At 40.1% G+C, this 24,033-nt stretch overlaps 1 protein-coding gene across 8 annotated transcripts in view; it reads left to right on the forward strand.

The window, feature by feature from the left end:
• Positions 1–24,033, forward strand: part of LOC132104292 (adhesion G protein-coupled receptor B2-like) — a 310,415-nt gene that overhangs the window by 123,907 nt on the left and 162,475 nt on the right. For 7 of the 8 annotated variants that reach the window (XM_059509655.1, XM_059509657.1, XM_059509661.1 and 4 more), the window contains exons 3-4: positions 21,223–21,303; positions 22,594–22,779. In XM_059509655.1, coding sequence (XP_059365638.1) covers positions 21,223–21,303; positions 22,594–22,779 — 267 coding nt within the window. The remainder of the gene's footprint in view (positions 1–21,222; positions 21,304–22,593; positions 22,780–24,033) is intronic. The other variant, XM_059509663.1, reaches the window with a different exon arrangement.

Here is a 24,033-nt window from a genome sequence, read left to right on the forward strand (position 1 = left end):
GTTACTAATCTTCCTTTTCACAAAACTTCATAAATTCTCTGTGAGGTTCAGGTCAGGCATGTTGGATGACCAAACAAGCTCAGTAATACTAAGGTCATTAAACCACTTGGAAGTGGTTTTGGCACTGTGGGCAGGTGCTAAAGTTCTGCTGCAAAATGAAATCAGCATCTCCATAAAGCTTGTCGGCAGATGGAAGCATAAAGTGCTTCAAAATCTCCTGGTAGATGGCTGCATTAACTTTGGACTTGATAAAACACAATGGAGCAACACCAGCAGACGTCACAGCACCCAAATCATACCTGACTTCAGAAACTTCACACTGGACTTAATGCAGCTTGGATTCTGTGCCTCTCCAGTCTTCATCCAGACCCCAGGTGAAATGCTTCTGCCGTTTTTTTTCTGGTTCAGGATTGGTTTGGTTCTAGGAATGTGACAGCTGTAGCCCTTTTCCTGAAGACATCTGAGTGTGGTGACTCTTGATGTGCTGACTCCGGCTTCAGTCCACTCCTTGTGAAGCTCTCCCAAGTTTTTGAATCGGCTTTCCATGACAATCTTCCCAAGGCTCAAGGCTGTGGTCATCCCTGTTGTTTGTGCACCTTTTCCTACCACACTTTTTCCTTCAAGTCAACTTTCTACGGATATATTTAGATTCAGCACTCTGTGAACAGCCAGCCCTTTCAGCAATGACCTTCTGTGGCTTACCCTCCTTGAGGAGGGTGTTGATGATTGTTTTCTGGACTACTGTCAAGTCAGTAGTCTTTCCCATAATTGTGGTTGCATATTCTAGTAAACTAGCCCAAGAAGTACACAGTATTTATACTCAAAATTAATCAAACTAATCAAGCTAAAAATAGAATATTAATTTTTTTATGAATAAGTAAATAAGTAGTAAGTCATAACCACCAGAATTAACACAAAACTCTTGATATATTTTAGTTTGTGTGCAATGAATGTAGAATATACGAAAGTTTGCTTTTTTTGAATTAAATTACAAATAATAAAGACCTTTTCCATGATACATTCTAATTTTTTGAGATAAACCTGTAGAATGTTCAAAATAACAGAATTGTTTGGTTACATTTTGATTATTATTGATTTTTTTTAAAACAAATAAATAAATATTCTTCTTATTGTCAATGTTCAAAACAGTTGTGTTGGTTAATATTTGAACTTTTTTTTTCTTCTCTTTTGCCCTGTTCAGTTTTTGTGTACATACTTGTTTTGTTTGCAACTTTTTCCAAGGCCAGAGACACTACGTCAGTCCTCAACTTCATTCCAAGATGGCATCTTGCTGTCTGCTTGTATCGAACAAAATGGATGTTTAATGACAGGTCAGGGCTTCACCGACTGCCTCTATGATTTTTCTTTAGCCGACTAGAGTTGATAGAACATCTGACCTAAAATGATTGGTCCAAAATGACAATCAGGTTTTCTGTCTGAGGATGGAATGGACGGCCTTAGCCAGGAGCAGACTGGACATGTCTGCCACTCGGTGACATCTTCTGACTTCAGCTGTCTCAGAGTCGTCCCCACACTCCTAACCAGACCGGGCACCCTCTATTTCCCAGAATGCTTGTCAGGCCATGTTTCATATAAAAAAAAAGTGAAAAGTGAAGTGACATTCAGCCAAGTATGGTGACCCATACTCAGAATTTGTGCTCTGCATTTAACCCATCCAAAGTGCACACACACAGAGCAGTGAACACACACACACACTGTGAGCACACACCCGGAGCAGTGGGCAGCCATTTATGCTGCGGCACCCAGGGAGCAGTTGGGGGTTCGATGCCTTGCTCAAGGGCACCTAAGTCATGGTATTGAAGGTGGAGAGAGAACTGTACATGCACTCCCCCCACCCACAATTCCTGCCGGCCCGGGACTCGAACTCACAACCTTTCGATTGGGAGGCTGACTCTCTAACCATTAGGCCACGACTTCCCATATCCTGCCAATTTGAATCATGCCTTGCAGATATTGGAGATATGATAGGATCGCTTGATATGAAATGTTATTGACCATTGATCTGTTTTGACACTAGCATTGGAGACTCCCACCACACATATAAACAGATTAGATTGATCAAAGCACATGCATTGACTGGAATGCCTCATTAGTTGCTGTGAATCAGTAGATGAAAAAAGAAATCAGAATCTTTATTAGTTAGCTGTTACAAATGTTCAGTATGTGAGGTGAAGTGTTTTATTATGGCAAGTTAAGCTGGTGGGGGTGAAAGTGAGTTGAGTTTATGTCTGTAATGAATTAAACCTTAATAATCATCGGGAAGAAGGAGGCGGGAACCGGCGCACAATCAATGGAAAACTTTAATGATCAAAATAAACACAAAACAGCGCATCAACCCCTCACGGACGACTGATGCGCACAAAATAAAACCAAAACATAAAATAAAGCCCAGGGGCCCGTTCTTCGTACGTCGCTAACTCAGTTAGCTGGATTTGAATGTTGACGATTTGGCGTGATCTTGGATCATTTGGTTCTTCGAAGCTCATCCCGGAGCTGCTGTCATAGCAACAGGTCCGTAAGCTTAAACCTGCTTGGGAGCAGGCTTATTTCATGTAAACAGGATTAGATCGCTTCTTTTCAACCAGAACTGATACTCAAAATATGCCTGCTACCACCGCTACTTTATTACAAGAGTATCGTACTGATCCAGGGACAATAATTTAAAATAATAATCATTAAAAAATAATTATTTAAAAATAATATAAAAATGCTGTATAGTCCATAACAGCCTACTGTAGACAGCCAGTTTTACTCACTGAAATATTTATTTGTCATAAAATTATTACTTCATAATTGTATTAGAGTCTTACACACATGCTATACAGATAATAGAGTCGTGCATTATTTTGAGTGATGACTGCTATTATAAGAGTGGCTTGATGGAGTGCAGGAGATGCAGATAACATGATATTGACCCTTAAGAAACTTTCATTAATGTTGTCACGTAACAAATCTGTCCAAATATAAAATGAAATGAATAAATTTCTACATTGAAATAAAAATGTAAAGACTGCACAACTATTATAAATTGCGAATCTAAATAATTGGGAATCATGAAAAAAATTCTAATAAAATAAAAACATGTATCTATTATCTGTTTCATGTATTTATTATAACATTTATGTAGTTTTGTTTGCTTGGCTGTTTCCTTATAAAAGTCCAGAAATTTGTCAAGTTTTTCATCGGGTGTCATTCTACATTATATGACGTCATTACATTGCCGTCTTGCCACCAGCCAATCGCTGCACTGCTGATCATGGTTTCGAGTATCGATACATATCCCCTTTTAAGCCAACACATGAACGTGCAATTATCTCAGATAACTCAATCCAGCGATACTAATCATACACAACAGGTGTGTTCGAAGAACCCAATTAGCCGGATCATGATTAGCACGATGATATCATCTTGGATGTGTCATTTGATCTCGGATGTAATAAGCGACGTATGAAGATCGGGCCCCAGGTCTGGTCCTCTCTCGTCCTTCACTGTCGTCGCTCCAGTTTTATATCCTTCCATCTCCTCTGTGGGACTCAAGACCGGTGGTGGGTCGCAGGTGTCGCTGATTTCCCAATCACTCCACCAGCCTCGTTTGTGTTCCCACATCCCTCGGCCCCGCCCCACTCGTCAAATACCCCCATCGCCCCTCGCAGACCGGGGGGTACCCTCGAGACTGCGCTCTACCCCCCCCCCTCCCTCCGGGGGGGTACGCTCACAGGGACCTGCGGGAACCTGGGGGTAGGACAGACGAGGCGAGAGAAAAGGAGATGGAAGGAGGAGCGACAGAGACGAGAGAGAGGAGAGAAAAAAAAAATTCTGGTTCCCAGACGCACTGCTGCTCGGCCCTCCACCAGCTGGGTGATCTCCTCCGCGGTGCCTGGCGGTGGCACTGGACGGCCCTCGGCGGACGGCACGACACTCCTCCGCCACCCGTTGGATGGCGAAGGCTCCTCCGGTTTCGGGCAGCCGGCAGGAGTCCCCCTGTTCCCTGCTTCTCCCCGTTCAGGTGGACGGCAGCAGGCTCCGGCTCTCTGGCGAATGGCGCCGACTCCTCCGCTCCCTCACGGACGGTAGCCACCCCTCCAAATCGCGGGCGGCCAGCAGCGAGCTCGCCCGTCCCCGGCAACTGTCTGTCGCTCTTTCTTTTGTTGTGTCCTGCAGTGTTGTTTTGGTACCCATTTACTTGCATTATAAGGATAAAATAAGTACGGATAATGCTAAAAAATACACATCCTTCGAAATATCTTATAAGTTCCATAGTAAAAAGTCATACAGGTTTGGAACAACATGAGGGTGAAAAAACATTCACTAAAATAAAACAAAATATGGTTTTTTACAGTTTACAGTATTACAGTTTTTACTATATTTATTTTATAAATTAAATGCAGCCTTGGTGAACATAAATCTTACATCTAAATGGTAGTATGTTCTACACTGTTGAACAATTTTTTAAAAAAAATTGGACTATGAAATAATATCCTGTTGTAAAATAATTTCACATTCTTTAAATCTAGTGTGACCAGACCAGTCTTTCACAATCCTGCTCTCTGACTCGCCACTGCTTTGATTACGTGTTCCTCTGTGAGGTCCAAACTGTTCCTGTCAGGTTGATGGGAATACTAGGGGAATGATGGGAACAAATTCTAGAAAAGGTAAGAGGGAGACAGGGTTATGATTGCTGATGATGAAAGGATGATAAACACAGTATTTAGGCAGCAGAAGATAAGACGTTTGCAGAAGCAGCATCTTAAAGGAGGCTGTCCACTCTTACTATATGGTCAGTGTTTTATTTCACTTCTCTCCAGTCCTGAGCATAAACACAGGTTTCAAGTGAGCTGTTTATTGCTGTTTTCCTGGGTAGAATACTCCAAAAGGGAAGAGCAGATTGCACACTTGAATGTTGTGTATATATGCTGTGACATCTAAACTGTTCTTCATTAGTATGAAGGGTTATAAAAGGTCTGGATGTGTACTTTCAATTTTACTGTGAACTCTAAATGACCTTCCCTTAAAATAGATGCACATCTGTTCATTTTTGACTGACTATCCAATCACTGACTGTACATATGCTCTGATGTTTGGAGGTCAGCTTCCTGTCTGTGCATGAGTATGCTGTAAAATGTTCCTAGAATGTAAATAATCACAAACACAGCCTCCACACTCATTTGAAAGTTTTACATGCAGTTACTGTCGTTCTGTCTAGTTCCTCATAACATTGTTCTATGTATGTACAGTAACAAATGTTGTTCTTTACACTCAAGGAAAAGTAAATAAGTAAGAAAAAACAACAACAGTATTTTAACCTCTATTGGTTTATAGGTTTTGACAGATCAATGTGATTGATATATATATATATATATATATATATATATTTTTTTTTTTTTTTTTTTTTGTCAATTGTGGTAACTTGCTGGAGTCATAGTTTCTGCCATGTTTGATATTTGCTTTAATCACTCTTTCTTTGGTTACTGGTGTTATGTACAGCCATCGCAAACATATAAATCAGCCCTGATGTTGTTTGTTAATTCATACAGGTTGGGTTTTAGTTGCTGCTGTAGGCTGTTGTATTTAAAAAAATCTGTTTGACTGTCATCTGTTCGTAAACATAGTTGTTACTTCTGACTATTTGAACACGGCCTGTTTGTCTTATGCTAAAAAGGCTGTGGATTTTCAAATCTTGCATGTAAATTCTCATCCAGGTGGTGGCATTCCATGGTTTCCATCACAGTGTCTCATGTGACCTCCTCTGGTTATGCCACATGTCTGTTAGTAGAGCAAACGGTTCAATTTCTGAGATGGAAATCATCCAGACCTCCCTTGAGCTGACCTGCTGAATTATATAAAATAAAAAAAGGTTAGTAAAGTTTCATATAAAACTGTGATATAAAAAGTAACTTAGTAAAAAGTAATAGTGATAGATTTTTATTCTTCCAAAAGCAGAAATCAGACCATAGTGTTCAAAGAGAAGGAAGCCATGTTTGAATGGCATTTAGGGACTGATTGGTCTCTATAAACATACATATTGCCATATTTACTGCATTTACTAAACATTTGTTGAAATGCATAAGCTGTATTGTGTTGCAGGCAGTGTTAAATCCTATGGACAGTGTATGTGCCCCAAGGAAGGACAGATACTTTCCTTAGCAAGATGTATTCAGTCCTACACACACCAATCAAACCTTGGCTGAGAGGATCCAAACAGCTTTACCGCAGCCTGTCTGGAAGACAAAGAGTGACCTGAGTGGCTGGAGACATGGATAGTTTGTTAAATCACAGCGAGTGTGGTTGCTTTTGTTGCGTTGTCTCTGTCGGAAAAGAAAAGTGATCTGCGCCGTAAAGGGACTCTGACTGTGAAAGGTTTTAAATGTGGAGCTACACAAACAGGTCTGAGGGAGAGCTTGAAAAGCTTTTTGTGTATATATATTATGGATTTTTATGGATTTATTTTGTGTATATATATTAGGAACTAACAATCAAATCAAATTAAATATGAATATAAATATTCATATTTAATTTGCAAATAGCTCCTAATGAATAAAATATGTCTTATATATTTTAAATAATTGTACAAGTAAACAGTAGTTAATAATTACAAATAATTAAAGAGGAGTAAGTGGTTTACTCTTTGTAAGTATTATTGTTTGAATTGTAACTTATTTTTAACTTTTAATTGTTTGATTTTTATTTCAAGCAGCAGGTGTAATGTGTTAATTCACATCCACAGGCAAACAGACAGTTTACATGAATTACTCACTAAAATGTCAATTTTTGACCAAGAGGTGCATTTGACCTTTTTGAATATGCATGTACAATGGCATCATTTATTTATTTATACATTTATTTATTGTTATTAACAAGCATTTACCCTAATAATTTTTGTAATATTACAGTAATATTTTTACATCCTTTCATTTTCAGAAACAAAGTAGGAATAAATCAATCTGCACTCTCTTACTTTAGCTAATACAGTTATTAAACCTTTTATTTATGGCATTAAATGTCAGAAGAAATTAAGGGCACACTGAAATAAATTATTTGTCCATCTTCCTGGGTGTACTGGAAGAGTAGAGTTCAGACCAGCAGTGCACAGGCTTTGGAGGTGAAAACTGGAGGTAAAATAGGAGAGAAATGAAGAATACAAAAGAGAAGGAGGTAGAGTAATGTGGAAAGAGGCAGACCGGCAAGCTAAAAGGCCATTTACTTCACCGGAGAGCTCAGTGGTGTGTGTGTGTGTGTGTGTGTGTGGAAAGCCTATTAAAGACTAAGACGTCAAATAGTTCAACAGTTCCTCCTTTTGTGATGTAGTGTATTATTTCTGATGCACTGTCAAGTCCAATGGGAGCTGTTAATATCGATTGTGTTTACAAGCATCTGCACGCACTGCTTTTCTTGAGAAAGCAATATAACCACACTGAAGGGTTTGCCATGCTTTATTTGACTGAAATGAGTAAACAAAAGTCCTACATTCTCATGACTTGTAGCATGATACATACAGTTTCTCTCTTTTTTTAATTAAGTATCTAGACTTTACTCCGTCCTGATCTTCTGCAGTCCACAAGATATTTATGCATTTTTTTCACTATTATGAAGTGCTGTTGAATGAGGAACTCATTCATATGATAATCTTTTCCTAGTGAACTTCAAATCTTTCCACATGCCTCGCAGTGCACTCTACACGAATGACTGCTACCTGTAAATCCCCTCAATTAGAGGATAAAGAGGACTTGCCAGTGTTTGAAGGACCCTCATTTGTCTGAATGTGACCCTCCTTAAGTATTGCTTCAGCTTACATTTAACAGGCTCTAGTTTTTGTGGTTGAATGCAATGATTTAACTCCATAATACAGATGTCTGATGTCTGAGTCGGTCTGAGTTTAGGTGAGTGTTCACATTCAAGTAATGATTCATTGCAAACAGCAATTTTTTTTTTTTTTGACAAAAATATTGCTCATATTTAGCCAGTGTTTTATCCTGTTACTTTTTTTTTTTCATTTTTCACTGACTTAAAATGCATCTAAGTTTATACTTTATAAATCCTAGTTGATTAAAAATAAAGTCATTGGGTTCTATTTTAACGTTCTAAACGCAAAGTGTAAAGCACACGGCGCAGGTGCACTCAGGGCATGTCCAAATCCACTTTTGCTATTTTAACGACGGAAAAACGGTTGGCGCACCCAGGCGCATGGTCTAAACGGGTTGTCCCTATTCTCTTAATGAGTAATGGGTGTTTTTTGGGCGGAACGTGCAATAAACCAATCAGAGTCTCATCTTCCATTCCCTTTAAGAGCCAGTTGCGCTCGTGCCATGACTGATTTGCTATTTACATGGCGGAATTTGGAATTTGCAATCCTTTAATTTGTGATATTTGGCATGTTTGTGTGCTGCTGTGCGTCCCTGTGTTTAATAAGCAGCATGTACGTGCGTTGCGGACCCTCCTATACTAACATGCTCTTTAAATAACAAAGAAAAAACATTGCGCCAGACTTTAGACCATGTTTGAGTTGGTTTATGGAGTAGTCTATTTTCAGCTCCTTAAAATAGCAATTCGCCTGAACACACCTCTTTTTTAAACCAGCACGCCCATGGGCACACAAATGGATGCAAATGCATTTGCTAATTAAGGGTGTACTCACACTAGGCTAGGTTGCCATGAACCGGGCCCGAGTACGATTGTCCCCCCTCCCCACTCCCCCTCTGGCCTGCACTCACATAGGAGGGTTTCAGCATTCGTGCCGGAGCACGCTTACGTCATTATGGTGCGCGACGGTTTCGGGATAAACAGGAAGAGCGGCGCTCTCTGAACACAATGGAGTCCATCGCTCTGTTTTCTTTGTGGATAATTTTGTGTCGTTTGGTTCAGGGTGGTCCACAGCCCTCTCACAGCCTGTTGTTAAACAGATGTGTCGCCTTAGTGGCGCGAAAATTTTCACGTAATCGTGCTGCTCGTATGAGGAGGTTTGCAAGGTACCAGCTGAGCTTTTGGAGCGTCGCAAAACCGTGACGCCACGTGTCCTGTTCCGTGCTCCAGCACGGTTAGCGCTCACACTGCATGCGAACCGCGCCCGAGTCCAACTGAACCGTGCTCTGGCCCATTGCGCCGGGTGTATTATAGGGCCCATTGTGTTTATTCACAACACCTCTTCTCTCTAGCCTCCAGCTTTGTGCCATTTTGTATAGGTGTAAGTTTAATGTTGTGTTTATGTTGTTTATATATCGGATCAATTTCATATGTATAGAATATGGCTTGCCAAGTTAATTACCCACTAAAGGAGCTTCAGTTTACCAGTGTTCATTCACTGTTCAGATCTGCCTCCATCGATTCAACCACTGATTGATAGAACCAAGTCACAGTATGGAAGAAAATATGTCACTACATGTCACATCACAACTACTTGTGGGACTTATCTTGACAAAATCATTGATAATTCAACATATTCTTGCATCCAAAACACCACAAATGCACTCATGTTTGTCTTGATGATGGTTTGATGTAAGAATCTTCTGTACTTGTACACCCTTCAATCCCAACTGCTTGAACTATTTTATATTTCAGGGGAGATGATAAGATTTGAGTAGAAAGGAAGAGCGAATATATGATTATTCCATTAGCAGGTGTCAGAATGACACACCTAAATAAACACACATCTATGCACTCTCACACCACACACCACAGTGAATGTGCATATGCTTGTAAGTTCTTATCTTGCATCCACACACTCCCGTTGAAGGAATTGACTGGGATAAGATCACACACACCTCCACCCGGTTTCCCCACTGTTAGCATAACATCACAACCACGTAATCCATCTCTCGCACACATGCACACCTACACACTCCGACACATTTGGATTTGTCTCTCTGTGGGTCTCCCACAATGCACGGCTTTCTGTGTGGATGAAATCTGCCTTTCCCCAACACAGCTGTGATCATGCCTTATGCATCTTTTTGTTTGTACTTCTCTGTCTTTTTCCTTCCATGTTTTACAGCTTGATTCTTTTTTTTTCCCTCGCTTTCCTCTCTCATCTTTGTCTCTAAATCCTGGCCTTGCAAACAACAACGAACGACTTTGGCTCAAACTGGCAATCCACCAAATCCTATTTCTTAGCTTCAGTCTTAGTCAGAATGAAAGGTTTTACTCTACTCTTGTTTCCCTCCACCCTCTTGTTCTCTCTTTCTCTGTATCTATATGTACTGTAAATTGCCATCCAAATCATTGGCTCTTATTAAGGCATGTTTACTGAAAGGCCCTACAGATATTTCTTACCTTCTTACTTGACTTCTCCCTGCAGCAGCCTGAAAGGTTGAGTCCCAGCGTGTTACCGTAGTCTCAGATAAGGAGGGACGTGAAGTAATGGAGAAGGCATGCCAGGAGAATAGAAAGAGAGTTTTACTTGAGTCACTGACCCCAAGTGTCCTGTGGATATGTAATTGTAGAGCCATGCTTATCGCGTGTTATGCGGTCAATATATGGCAGGTTAGCTTAGCTAGCTCACTACTTGTGTATTGTCACTGCACTATCTGAATCCAAACAGCATCTTGTCATTTAGATCAGCTGTTTAATCTGAATAGCATTTTTGTATTTTTTAATGGCAAATATATATAGTATGGATTTCAATATTGGTCAATAATCAGATATGAGCCATAACGTCATCAGCATGTGCCAAGAATATAATATCAGATCAGTGTACAATTTATTTATTTATTTATTTATTTTTTCTGTCAGCTGCATATTATTACTTCCTCCTTAATGCATACAAACAGACACACATACATACACACACACACAGATTTATTTACAGCAGCAAATTCTGAAGTCACACTGCAGACTTGGCCCTGACCACATCAATTTATGCTGACAAGGGAATACATACATAAACACACACCTATAATTGTGGCGAGTAGGTCACACATGCTGCAATGTATAGTCATAAATAGCCCTGTGCACACATCCACTCGTGTACACACTCAGGGCTTGGGGACATGTGTGCATAAAAAATGGATAGTCAGAGGAGAGAGATGTGGGCATGAAGGCGCATAAATCACTTCCTTTGTGTGACTCACTGAGTCACCACATCAATGATATGTGAACACACACGCATTTAGACACAACATACTACACAGATAGTACACAGATTCAGTGACTAAGTAGAGCCAAAAAATCACCTACGTTCAGTGCTTTAAGTGGGCCAGTACGCACCGGTACTCAGTACCGCTACTTAGGGCTGCACGATGTGTCGTTTAAGCATCGATATCGCGATGTATGAATCCACGATAGTCACATCGCAGGATGTGCGATGTAGGCTGTCGTAGTTGATCCGTTATTCATTAACTGTACGGGCCAGCTGCTCCCCGGCCCTTGACGAATGTGATACGCGGATTAATTGCACAGCTTAACCATCATAGAGTGAAAGTTTTGACAGGGCAGAGTGCGCGCGCGCCAGAGAGAGAATGCGCGGGAGAGAGAGAGAGATGGGGAGAGAGCGAGAGCGAGAGAGAGAGAGAGAGCGCGCGTGAGAGAGAGAGAGAGAGAGAGAGAAAGAGAGAGAGAGAGAGAGAGAGAGAGAGAGAGAGAGCGCCCCTGCCGCACGCTCACCGTCTTCAAACAACACGAGCGCTGTCTTGCTCTCTCCCTCGCGCATATTAATCAGTTGACACGATGGTGTCGATGTTTAAATCATTTAAAATGAGAATGGAAGTGTGCTCACCCTATTTTTGTTTGTAAGAAAAAATTTGATTAGATTTCATATCGCAATATATATCGCAGAAAAATAAAATATCGCCATGTCATTTTTTCCCAATATCATGCAGCCCTACCGCCACTTCCAAATATAGTTCTAGAGCGTACCGCCACCTCTCCGTGCACCCAAGAAAATGCTTTTAGCGTACCTGTACGCTCATTTGGTTTTAATCTTTTGCCTGCGCTGCCGCTTTTCAGAGCACCCTTCACAATGCAAGCTTCATAATTCGTCCCACCCAGAGCAGAGACTACATTACCCATTATCCCTTGAGTTTTATAAGTGAAAAGCACATGCGTCGCTTTTCCCGCTGTCAGTAACAACTGAACATGGCTGGAGAAAGTGTGTGAAACGCGCACACTCGGCACGGTAAAAATTGCCCCGAAAAATTCGGGACAGTCCCGAAATCTAAACTGTTGTCCCGAATCCCGAATCTGGCCCTAATTGTCCCGAAAATTATACTAAAGCAAAATCTTGAGTAGTTATTGTCTGATAAACATTAAAAACTGTCTGCGGAGGTTGAATCATCCTGCAACCAGTCCCCGCCGGCTGCTCATTGGCTGCAGCATCTTTTTTCTAAGTTCTAAAAAAATACCGTAGTCCGTAGGCAATACAACAATACGACCTTTTTGTCCCCTTTTTGTTTTAAAGCTTGATGAAGAGAGCGCAAGTTGCTGCAGCTGCGAGGAGGACAGTGAAACACGCGTACAGGAGTGATTGATAGTTCGGGCACTGTGTACAAAAAATAAGTTTAAGCTCATTAGCGTTACAGAAATGTCTGATTTACACACTGTTACTGTCACAGTGTCTGGGTTGTGTTCCCTGGGTTTCCACTAGGTGTCCTCCTTTCTCACGGTGTCTGTCTCCTTATCACTTCCTGTTCCCTTATTTGGTCACCTTCCTCCTGTTGAGTAATTGATTGTTCCCCACCTGTCTACTGTTCCCTCATTATCCTTCTGTGTATTTATACCCAGTCTGTCTGAGTCTGTGTTACGGAGTCCTTGTTTAATGTTGAGAGTTATTCATGTCCGTCGCTTCTTGCCTTGCCTTGCATTGCCTTGCCTTGCCTTACCTTGTCTTCGTGTTTTGTTTATGTTTGGATTTGTTGGATATCGACCCCTGCCTGGACTGTTTATTCTCTTTGGATTATCCCTAAATAAATGACTTACCTGCAATTGGTTCTATCTCCGTGGTTTCCTGTATCACCGAACGTGACAGAAGGACTCCGTCGCAGTAGGAACCAGCGGTATGTCATTTTTCCGTTCCCCAGCCAAGATGGCGAAGCGGCGAACCAAGTACCTTCGGTTGACCGCCCTCCGCCAAGAGATGATGATCCAGTGTCTCAGGAGGAGATGGCGCAGTTAGAGACACTGGAATTTTGGGAATTTGTGCGCTACCTGCAGCATCGGCTTCGGTGGGATGCCCCATCCACTTCTGTCTCTTCCGGCGGGGTGGTCGTCAGCCCAGCACCACTGCCCAGGATGGCAACCAGCCGAGCGCCACAACCCAAGATGGCCGCCAGTCCAGCACCACTGCCCAGGATGGCTACCAGCCAAGCGCCACAGCACAAGATGGCCGCTAACCCAGCGCCAATGCCCAAATTGGCCACCGTTCAAGCGCCACAGTACAAGATGGCCGCCGGTCCAGCGCCACAACCCCAGATGGCCGCCAGCCCAGCACCACAGCACAAGATGGCCGTCAGTCCAGCGCCACAGCACAAGATCGCCGCTAACCCAGCGTCAATGCCCAAATTGGCCACCGGTCCAGCGCCACAGTACAAGATGGCCGCCGGTCCAGCGCCACAACCCCAGATGGCCGCCAGCCCAGCACCACAGTACAAGATGGCCGCCTGTCCAGAGTCATGGCCCAAGATGGCTGCTTGCCCAGCGCCGCTGCACAGGATGAGAGTCTCAGCTGACCCCTCCGGAGTCGAGTCAGGTGCCAGTTGACCCTCTGGAGTGGAGTCAGGTGCCAGTTGACCCTCCAGAGTCGAGTCAGGTGCCAATTGACCCTCCAGAGTCGAGTCAGGTGCCAGTGAACTCTCCAGAGTCGAGTCAGGTGCCAGTGAACTCTCCAGAGTCGAGTCAGGTGCCAGTGAACTCTCCAGAGTCGAGTCAGGTGCCAGTGAACTCTCCAGAGTCAGGGCTAGTCACCGCTGATCCTCCAGAGTCCGGGATAGTCACCGCTGATCCTCCAGAGTCCGGGCTAGTCACCGCTGATCCTCCAGAGTCCGGGCTAGTCACCGCTGATCCTCCAGAGTCCGGGCTAGTCACCGCTGATCCTCCAGAGTCCGGGCTAGTCACCGCTGATCCTCCAGAGTCCGGGCTAGTCACCGCTGATCCTCCAGAGTCAGGGCTAGTCACCGCTGATCCTCCAGAGTCAGGGCTAGTCACCGCTGATCCTCCAGAGTCAGGGCTAGTCACCGCTGATCCTCCAGAGTCAGGGCTAGTCACCGCTGATCCTCCAGAGTCAGGGCTAGTCACCGCTGATCCTCCAGAGTCAGGGCTAGTCACCGCTGATCCTCCAGAGTCAGGGCTAGTCACCGCTGATCCTCCAGAGTAAGGGCTAGTCACCGCTGATCCTCCAGAGTCAGGGCTAGTCACCGCTGATCCTCCAGAGTCAGGGCTAGTCACCGCTGATCCTCCAGAGTCAGGGCTAGTCACCGCTGATCCTCCAGAGTCAGGGCTAGTCACCGCTGATCCTCCAGAGTCAGGGCTAGTCACCGCTGATCCTCCAGAGTCAGGGCTAGTCACCGCTGATCCTCCAGAGTCAGGGCTAGTCACCGTTGACCTTCAAGGACTGAGTTAAGTCACCGGTGATCTTCATGAACAAGGGCAAGTCACCGGTGATCTTCATGAACAAGGGCAAGTCACCGGTGATCTTCATGAACAAGGGCAAGTCACCGATGATCTTCATGAACAAGGGCAAGTTACCGGTGATCTTCATGAACAAGGGCAAGTTACCATTGATCTTCATGAGCAAATACAAGTCACCAATGATCTTCATAAGCAGTGTCAGGCCAGCACCAATCTTCTGGAGTACAGTAAGGACACCAGGGGATTACCAGAGTTTCGTCGTCCGCCCTGGGGGGCTTCCGTCCTGACCACGCGGTTGTGGTGGTCTTCTGCTCCGCCCTGGGGGGGCTTCCGTCCTGACCACACGGTTGTGGTGGTCTTCTGCTCCGCCCTGGAGGGCTTCCGCCTTGACCACACGGCTGTGGGGGTCTTCTGCTCCACCCTGGGGGGCGCCACATGATGTCCTTCATGGATTTCTGTTTTGTGTTTCTTGGTTTCTGTTATGTTTCTGTCTGTTCCCCTCAGTGAGTCTGGCCCTCCGTCCCTCCCTCCCCCTGAGCCTCCACCTGTCCGCCTCCCTCCTGGTCTGTGTCGTGTCTTGTCGTGGAGCGTCTGGGAGCCGCTCCGTAGAGGGGGGGTCCTGTCACAGTGTCTGGGTTGTGTTCCCTGGGTTTCCACTAAGTGTCCTCCTTTCTTACGGTGTCTGTCTCCTTATCACTTCCTGTTCCCTTATTTGGTCATATATATATATGCTATAATAGAGTACCGGTACCTCTTTTGGGCCACTTAAAGCCCTGCAACGTTAATTTAGATTAAACAACAATAATGCACATACTGCATCAAAAGCATAAATTTAGATTTCAACATGTGAAAATGTCATACCAAACCTGCCTTGCTTTCTTCTGTTTAAAAAAAAAATATATATATATATATAATAATAATAATAATATATATATATATATATATATATATATATATATATATATATATATATATATATATATATATATATATATATATATATATATTTATTTATTTAGTTATTTTTGAAGAATGTTCTGGTCACTTTTTCATGAATCTGCAATGAAGGAGCATTGAAAGTTTCTAGCTTCAAAAAAGAACACAAAAATACCACAAAAGTGCTTCATGTGATGCATACCCTGTGTTCAAGTACCTTGAATAGCTTTGCGTGAGAAACAGGCCTGAATTTGCATTGTTATTCTCAAATATCTTTGCTTCCGATAAGTTAATAACTGCTGTGTTTTGTTGTTGTTTTGTTGAACTCAAGAACCAAATCAGTCAGATTTTTGAACGAATCGTTAGACCTGGTTTGTGAACTGACTCATTGAAAAGATGTGACTCAAAAGAACAATTTGTGCTACTTCTCTCATAAACTCTAATCCATGAGGTGAGTTAGTGCGAATGACAAGGATTTCAGTGAAAAGCATTCCTAGGTGAAATATTCCTTTTATATACTATTGAAAGCAATGGGGAACAGGAGAAAGGTCAGTTATCTAAAGTTTTACTTTGTTTTCTCTCTCTCTCTTTAATATCTCTATTGATTCTTTATGTTTGTTTCTACTGCCTGTCTAACTCTAAATCCCATTGCACTGTTCCGGTCATAATTGTTTTATGGGGGAGGCCCAGCAGGCTTTTGTGTTATTTACTCTCCATTTGTATTGTACCTTCATGGCAGCTGAGAATGGATAGATGCTTGTTATAGTAACTGTCCACCCCTACTGGAAACTGATGGACAGGTCGTATTTACTACTCACAGACTTCTGCAGAGCGTGGGAAAGCTGGAGAGGAAGTATATGGAGTGAATTGTTGGGGTTTTAAAGTTGGTGATGTTGCTGTGGAGAGGCAGGCTAAGGGGTGTCAGGCGTCTGCTGGAGATGCATCGCTGCCGTGCCGTGCTGATAGATTTTCTTGCTGATAGTGATGCCGATTTTTCTTCTGCTACATCTGTTTTATGTCGAGCTGGCTGGTATGGTGCCTCACTGCAGCTTGTTTCAAAGCGAAGTGTTTTAGTTTACTTCGAGAAGTATTTTTCTCAAAGGGTTACAAAAATACACAAATGGACCCTTTTTTTTACACTTTTTTTTTCAGCTGCTTTCAAAATCAGGTCCACCTGACAAAAAACAAAATGTGATTTTTGAATGTGAATGTGTAATGTGTTTGCATAGGACACATTTTTGTGTTTAAAAACAGCTGGATGGAACAATGTGGTCCTGTGTCGTTATATTATATATATATTTCTTTATAATACAATTTATCAAGCTATTTTTAACTTCAGACACCTCTTAACACTGTAAAGCCTGTCATAATATAATAGTCAGATGTTTATTTATTTATTTATTTATTTTATTTTTTTATGGAAGAGTTTATTGAATCTTTATATAATTTGCCTGCTAATAAACACCACTTCTAAAAACATAAAAAAATAGATAAATATGTATTACATTTATGTAATATATATTTAGAATATATTTATGTAGTTTTCTATATATAATTTTCTATTATATAGTTTGTACATTTATATAAGAATTTATTTAGAAATTATTTTATTAAATAAAAATAAATTTACTTATGTAATTTAAATTTTTTATATAAATACAATGAATCTTTTTTATTTTATACATGAACTATATTTAGATTTTACAAAATGTACATCTATTTGTTAATAATAATTAAAATTCTTAAATAATTATTTTTAACTTATTTTTGATAAGTTTTTGATGAATGTGGTTTAGCATCTTTAAACACCCAAGCTCAGTATTGATTGTTTTGGATGGAGGCGTGCAGACGTTCAGCATACTGAGCTTTTCTTGAGAACAAGTGAGTAATACAGACACACTGCCAGGCCGTTTAATTAAATGGCTTCAATTTGAGCTAACCGCTTAAATTCATTTCCGGCTTCCAAGAACAAGCTGTGAGAGTGGCGGAAACATAATTCAGCCTCTCATTTAGTGCTTAAAGTGCACACACACACACACACACACACACACACGCCCACCGGATGGTGGAAAGTACAGTTGGTTCTCAATGGGAAATGTACAGAAGACGTCCCAGGATGCTGAACATCTGTTTAGCGGACTGGTCTCTTAGGCAGGTTACACACGCCACTGCTGCAGCCATCTCTAGAGAATCCTGCTTTACCACATGACTGAGTTTCAGCTTGAGAATAAAATATAGACTCTGAGAAGAAACCAAGGTTTGTAATGTAACATACTGTATATAGCGTGAGCAATTATTCAGTGCTTCTCCTGAAAAAAAGGCGTTTGCAGCACAATTAAATAATTATATAATTTTTTTTTTTTTTTGTACGCATTTCTTTTATTTTTGTATTTATATAACCAAATTATTTATTTTTGTTATTGTATATCAGGGATGCCCAATCCTTTTCCTGGATACCTTAGTGCAAAGTTCAGCTCCAAACCTGATAAACAGAGCTGAAACAATTAATTGAGATCTTCATAATTACTTGATAATTACAGAAAGGTGAATCGGAGCAAGATTTATGAATGATTTATTGGAATGATTTATGAAGTATCATGTGACACTTAAAACTGGAGTAATGGCTGCTGAAAATTCAGCTTTGCTATAACAGAAATGAATTACATTGTAAATTACATTAAAACAATTGAAAATGTGTTATTTTAAACTGAAAAAAAAGAAAGAAAAAAAAATCACAATATTACAGTTTTAACTCTATTTTTGATATAAAAATGCATCAATGCATCCAAAAGAGACTTTGGAGAGGTTGTGTACAGTATATCGGTGTGTCCCTCTACCTGTATGACTTTTTTATGTCTTCAATGAGTTACATGTTGGTCTTTTCCTCATACATAGGAAATAAAATAAAATAAATAAAATTGAGAAACGTTATTGAGAAATGTGCCGAAATGCCTTGAATCAAAGACAACCCAGAATTTGTGTCTAATATGAAGATAAAGGAAGTGTTAATTCTATCTCCATCATACCGAACCGCTCTCTTCACCCTTTGCCGAATTGAGACAGTGGCATAGACCTCCATAGAGAGGCAGATTGAAGGGAGGCGTAGGAGTGAGATACAAAAAAGCAAGCAGAAACAAACCCCCGCCTTTCCTGACACCACTATTGTCTTTTCCGTGACAGAGTAAATTAGTGTGATCGTCTGCGTGCGCGTCTGAGCTATCATAAGCATATTAACACAGGCCCTGCGGGAAGCGCTGGTAATCAGGTCTGTTTGACAGAGCCAACAGGGGGAAGTCTCTAGAGTATCCATCCATCCCATGCGCTCCAATGTATATGATGCAGCTCTCTTTGCTGATAAACACCTGTCTCCCTTTCTTATACTGTACTGTATGTTTTTCTTTCTCACAGTTTCTATTGTCTCTTTGTTTTCTTGTTCTCAAACAGTCTTATACTATCTAGTTTCTATCTTTAGCTTTAGAAGTTCTGTCTTTTGAAAATATGTATTACACATCCACGCAGTACATTTAGTTTAAATCTTTCTTTGTTTAGAATCTATATTTTGAACCATTCTGTTTTAAATGCAGGTCAAATGTTTTGTGTCCTACATTATTCTAATGCATTTGTATCTTTGCAATAGTTTCTGCATTTAAAATCCCATCCGCACTGACCTGTGAGCAACTTTTCGCGGTAACACACATAATCACATGCAGTCTGTGGGGTGCTTCATTCTCCACCTCTTGACTAAGATGAATTTATCATTGGGTTTTAGAAACTTGCTGAGGTATAAATCATGCCCCCAAAAAATGTTTTTTTTTTTAGTTCATGTTGCGGATGTGCTTCATGATTGTGAATTATTTGAAGCATCCATAAACGCTCATGGTAATTTAGAAAGAGCCTCAGAGAATCCACTTGTTTTCTAGTGTTTTCTTCCTTCCGTTCTTCCTGCTACATCTTATGAAAATCCTCTTTTCCTGCATATGCTTGTGGAATATATCAGCAACCCACACAGCTCATCTTTTCAAACACTCAGAGCAAAAGGTCAAGTCGACCAATCAGCTCCAGAGAAGAGAGTGTCGTATGCTGAATGAGTGTGCAGTGCACTCTATACATTACAGACAAACAAATTCAGAATTAAAAGAGCAAACATCTAAGAGAGAAAGAGAGAGAAAGAAATTGGTCTCCATGCATAATTGTAGACATATTTTTAGAAAATTACTGTACAGGAGAGATTGTGTGGAAGCCCTTATATGGAGATGTTGTATGCTAATTACTTTGGACACGTCCTCATTCAATTCATATTTAATGTAGATTTATTAACATTAGTTTGAACTATTTTTTTACTCTCTCTCTCTCTCTCTCTCTCTCTCTGCAAAATTTTTCTGTTCACAACTGAAATGAGACACTTAACTTTTGTATGAACGCCTGTTAACACCATGGTTACCAAAAAAAAAAAAAGGTAACTGTGACTTTTTATTCCATTATTTAGACACGAACCCATAACTGCAAGATATAGAATTTTGACTTTTTTTTTCTTGCAATTTACATTTTTAAATTAGTCTTTATATCAGTTTGCATCTCGCAATTCTGTTTTTTTTTTCACCACAAAAACAGTAATTGTAACTTTATCTCACAGTTCTGACTCAATTCTCAGTTTATTTCTCACAATTTAGACTTTTATTATTGTTCTCACATTTTGCCAGTTTAAAATCCCAGAATTGTGAATTGTATTGTATAAAAAAGTTTTTATGTCAATTTTGAATTGCAAGAAACTAAAAATTGCAAGAATAAATTCTGAATTGCGTTTTTAATCCTGTGACAGAAACAATTTGTCATACTTTTGAGTTAGTTCTTTCTAATTAAAGAAATAAATAAAAACATATGGCTATTTCAGTTGTGAGTGCAACTAACTTGAAATAACAAGAAACACTCCTATATTTTTAGGTTGAGGTGTCAAAAAGTGTTAATCCCTGGGATTCATTTGGTTTGTTCATGCACTCATGACACTAAACACTGAATGTGCTCATTTAAAGACTTCAGCAAAGTAGACAGGGAATTAGCCATTTTCCTCTATACTTCACTTTTTTTGGCGGCGGAGGGGGGGGGGGGGTAGCCTCATCTGAGTGATGATGTTAGCCAATGAGTAATGAAGATGAGTTGAAATATATGCTCTCATGAGAGTATGTTCACATTATGAGGGATTTTCATGTGCCCTAAGACTAGGCTACATATAATAAACACTTTGGTGACAGGTCTCTTTTGGCTTATGTATGTTTACTCAGGAGCTAGTACAAAATGAGGTTTGTAGCAGCATATTTAAAATGTTCCTCACACAATGGAAATATTTACATTTCATTTCAGGATAAGACAAAGCTCAGTTGAGAGATGTATTACATTATTGTGTAAGACAAAGAGAAAGCTCAGTTGAGAGATGTATTACATTATTGTGTAAATGTAAAACAGCGCTAATAGTGTGTGTGAGCTTTAGCATTTGTGAATTGATGCGTCAGTTCCATACTAATAAAATATGGATTTATTATCATTATTATTTGCAGTACATATATTAATACATATAAATGATTAGTTAGTAGTGTTCTTTATCATATTACTGTTGCTACCACTTCTTGAAAGTACATTAACCATACCCTCTGTATCTCATACATGGCCTCTATTATCCTGTTTCTTTAAACTATGATGTTTTGTCATATGCCTGTCCAGAGCCTGATGATGATGAGCAGAAGGTGAAGACACAAAGGCCACGATCAGCTGACCAGCCGGGTGTGTTCCAAGCTCAAACAGGTGAGTTTGAGTTCCTTCCATTATTTAGTTGAATTGCATTTCAGAACCATGGACAGCGCTTTTGTGTTTTTTTGTTTGTCTATTTGTTCTTTTTAAAAAGGAAAAAATCAGAAAATAGCTACTCCTCCAGGATATATATTGAACCTTTATATGTATATAAATATACATTATATGATATATAGATATAATGTTGTAAGTAAAAAAATATATAATAATAATAAATGAATTAATTAAATTATTCCACTCTTCGGTGTAGCATTTGATGTTCAGTCATATCAGTTAATAATAAGTGTTCTTATTATCATCAGTGATGAAAACATTTTTGTGTAATATTATTTTTTTGGGAACCATAATTAATTTTTGGCAGGATTCTTTGATGAATAAAAGTTCAAAAGAACAGCATTTATTACAATATAAATCTTTTTTTGTAAACATTAAAAATTGTGTGTGTGTTTTTAGTCACTTGAACAAGTTACGATGTCCTTGCTAAATAAAAGTATTAATTAAATTATTAAGCATCTAAAAAACAGTTTTGAGCACCAAATTAGCATGTTAGAAGGACCATGCAACACTGAAGGAATAAATTCACACACACACACATTGAATAATAAATATACATATTATATATAAATAATACACAACACTTTTTTATTAAGTTACAGCTAATTAAAAATAAATAATAATACAAATAATTTCTTGATATTCTCATGTTGAAGTAATTATTAGTATTAGACCTTTACCCCTATTCAGCCTCAATCTCTGTGAAAGAAAACTTATGTGCATAAACTCCCATTGGCATCTCTGTCCCCATTAGCCCCCTACCTTCTATGTCCACCCATCTGCTCTGCAAATAAGGCTAAGCTCTGACTCACCACATGCAAATGAAGATATAATGCGATTACAAGACGTGCAATTAATTTGATTTGCCCATTAACTTCATGATGTTGGCTCTATCCAAAGACACAGCTTTCAAAAATGACAAAAAAACGACTATTGAACTTCACATGCCGTATTTCCAGCAGTCACATTCAGCCGAAGCTTATGAGGTGGCTCCGATTGCCACTAACCTAATAACATCTTATGAGTTGCTGGAGTTGTGAAACGGATTGTTGGATGTCTTTTGTGAATGCTTAAAAAACATTCCTGGCAGAGCTGTTCTAGTTTATTCACAGGAATTTACTGAAGGCGGTAGTGTAACATAACCCTTTAGGACGGATGTTGAAGTCTGGGGTTTGTGTCTGGGTCAATAATTTAAAGATTTTCCTTTTCTCTCCATCTTATGTTTTGTAGGTGACCCAGCAGCGGAGGAGTGGTCTCAGTGGAGCGTGTGTTCGCTGACATGTGGGCAGGGTTGGCAGGTTCGTTCTCGTTCATGTGTATCCTCTCCATACGGGACCCTCTGCAGCGGCCCGCTGAGGGAAACCCGACTCTGCAACAACACTGCCACCTGCCCAGGTGAGCCACAGCATCAAGCAGGTAGAGTACCTCCATGCTTTTGGATGCCCATATACACATTCACATTCCCTCACACTGCATGAGCAGGTCAAATGTCATTAAACATTAGTTTAATGTTGCTTTTGCTTCGTAAGTAAACATTTGCCAGTGCATGAAGGAAACAGCAGCTGTTAGATGATTTGATTAGTTTTATTTCTTTTGCATGGCACACGCATTTAATCCTTCCACTTTATGCTTAAAGTCCATGTGCATCACACACACACTGGATTTTTATTGAATATCTATTGTGGAACTCTGAACATTTGGCACTGTTGACACTCTTTGTGCTGCATTGATATAAATTAAGTCATTCATTTTTTTTTTTTTTTTTCATGTACTTGAGTACATGTACACTTGAGTTTCGAGGTTGTGGGATTCAGGTGAGATCAGTGTCTCACTGGTATTTCTTTCTTTATTTTCTTTTCTTTTCTTTTTTTTTTTTTTTGCATGTCTGTGCATTGGTTTTTACCAAAATGAGTAGGAGCATGTTCAAAACATACTGTTGAATGGACATTTGCAGTCCTGAATGCTGACTAGTCAGTTCAGCATTCAAGAGGTTCTACAGTCCACATTATTCAACAGGGACTTTTCACTGTTTGTATCACTCAGTTTGTGTGTGTTGTTCCAGACAGACTGTGTTAGTCTGTGTGTTAGTGGTGGGGAGTTTACAGTGACTCTTCTTGCAGGCTACATTGATACGCCAGTTGGTGATGACAAGTGACTGTCCGTGTGAGTGAGTCATTGAATTGTTCATTCAATCGTTTTTTTTTTCTTTTTCTAATTAACACAGAATAATTCAGGAACAATACAAAACATCTCATGAATAAAATACAGGTCAATACTGGCTTTACGAGTGGGTGTCTTTGGATGCTTCAATTAAATAATCATTGCAATTGATGTATGCTGTGAGCTGAGAATTTACTTTGCACATAATTTGTGCACTGCTGATAGTAAAAACAAAAAAAGAAACCAGGATATCTCTCAATCTGCATTAATTAATTTGCTCAATGTACACTACTGTTCAGTGGTTTTTTTTTTTTTTGGTGATGATAATAATAATGACAAATAATAATAATAATAATAATAAAAATGTTGAGCACCAAATCAACATATGATTCAAAGAATGATTTCTGAAGGATCATGTGACACTGAAGACTAGATTAATGGCTGCTGAAAATGTAGCTTTTCATCACATAAATAAATTACACTTTAAAATATATTGAAATAGAAAATGGT

The sequence above is a fragment of the Carassius carassius genome, chromosome 25, assembly GCF_963082965.1.
Source record: "Carassius carassius chromosome 25, fCarCar2.1, whole genome shotgun sequence".
Lineage (NCBI taxonomy): Eukaryota > Metazoa > Chordata > Actinopteri > Cypriniformes > Cyprinidae > Carassius > Carassius carassius.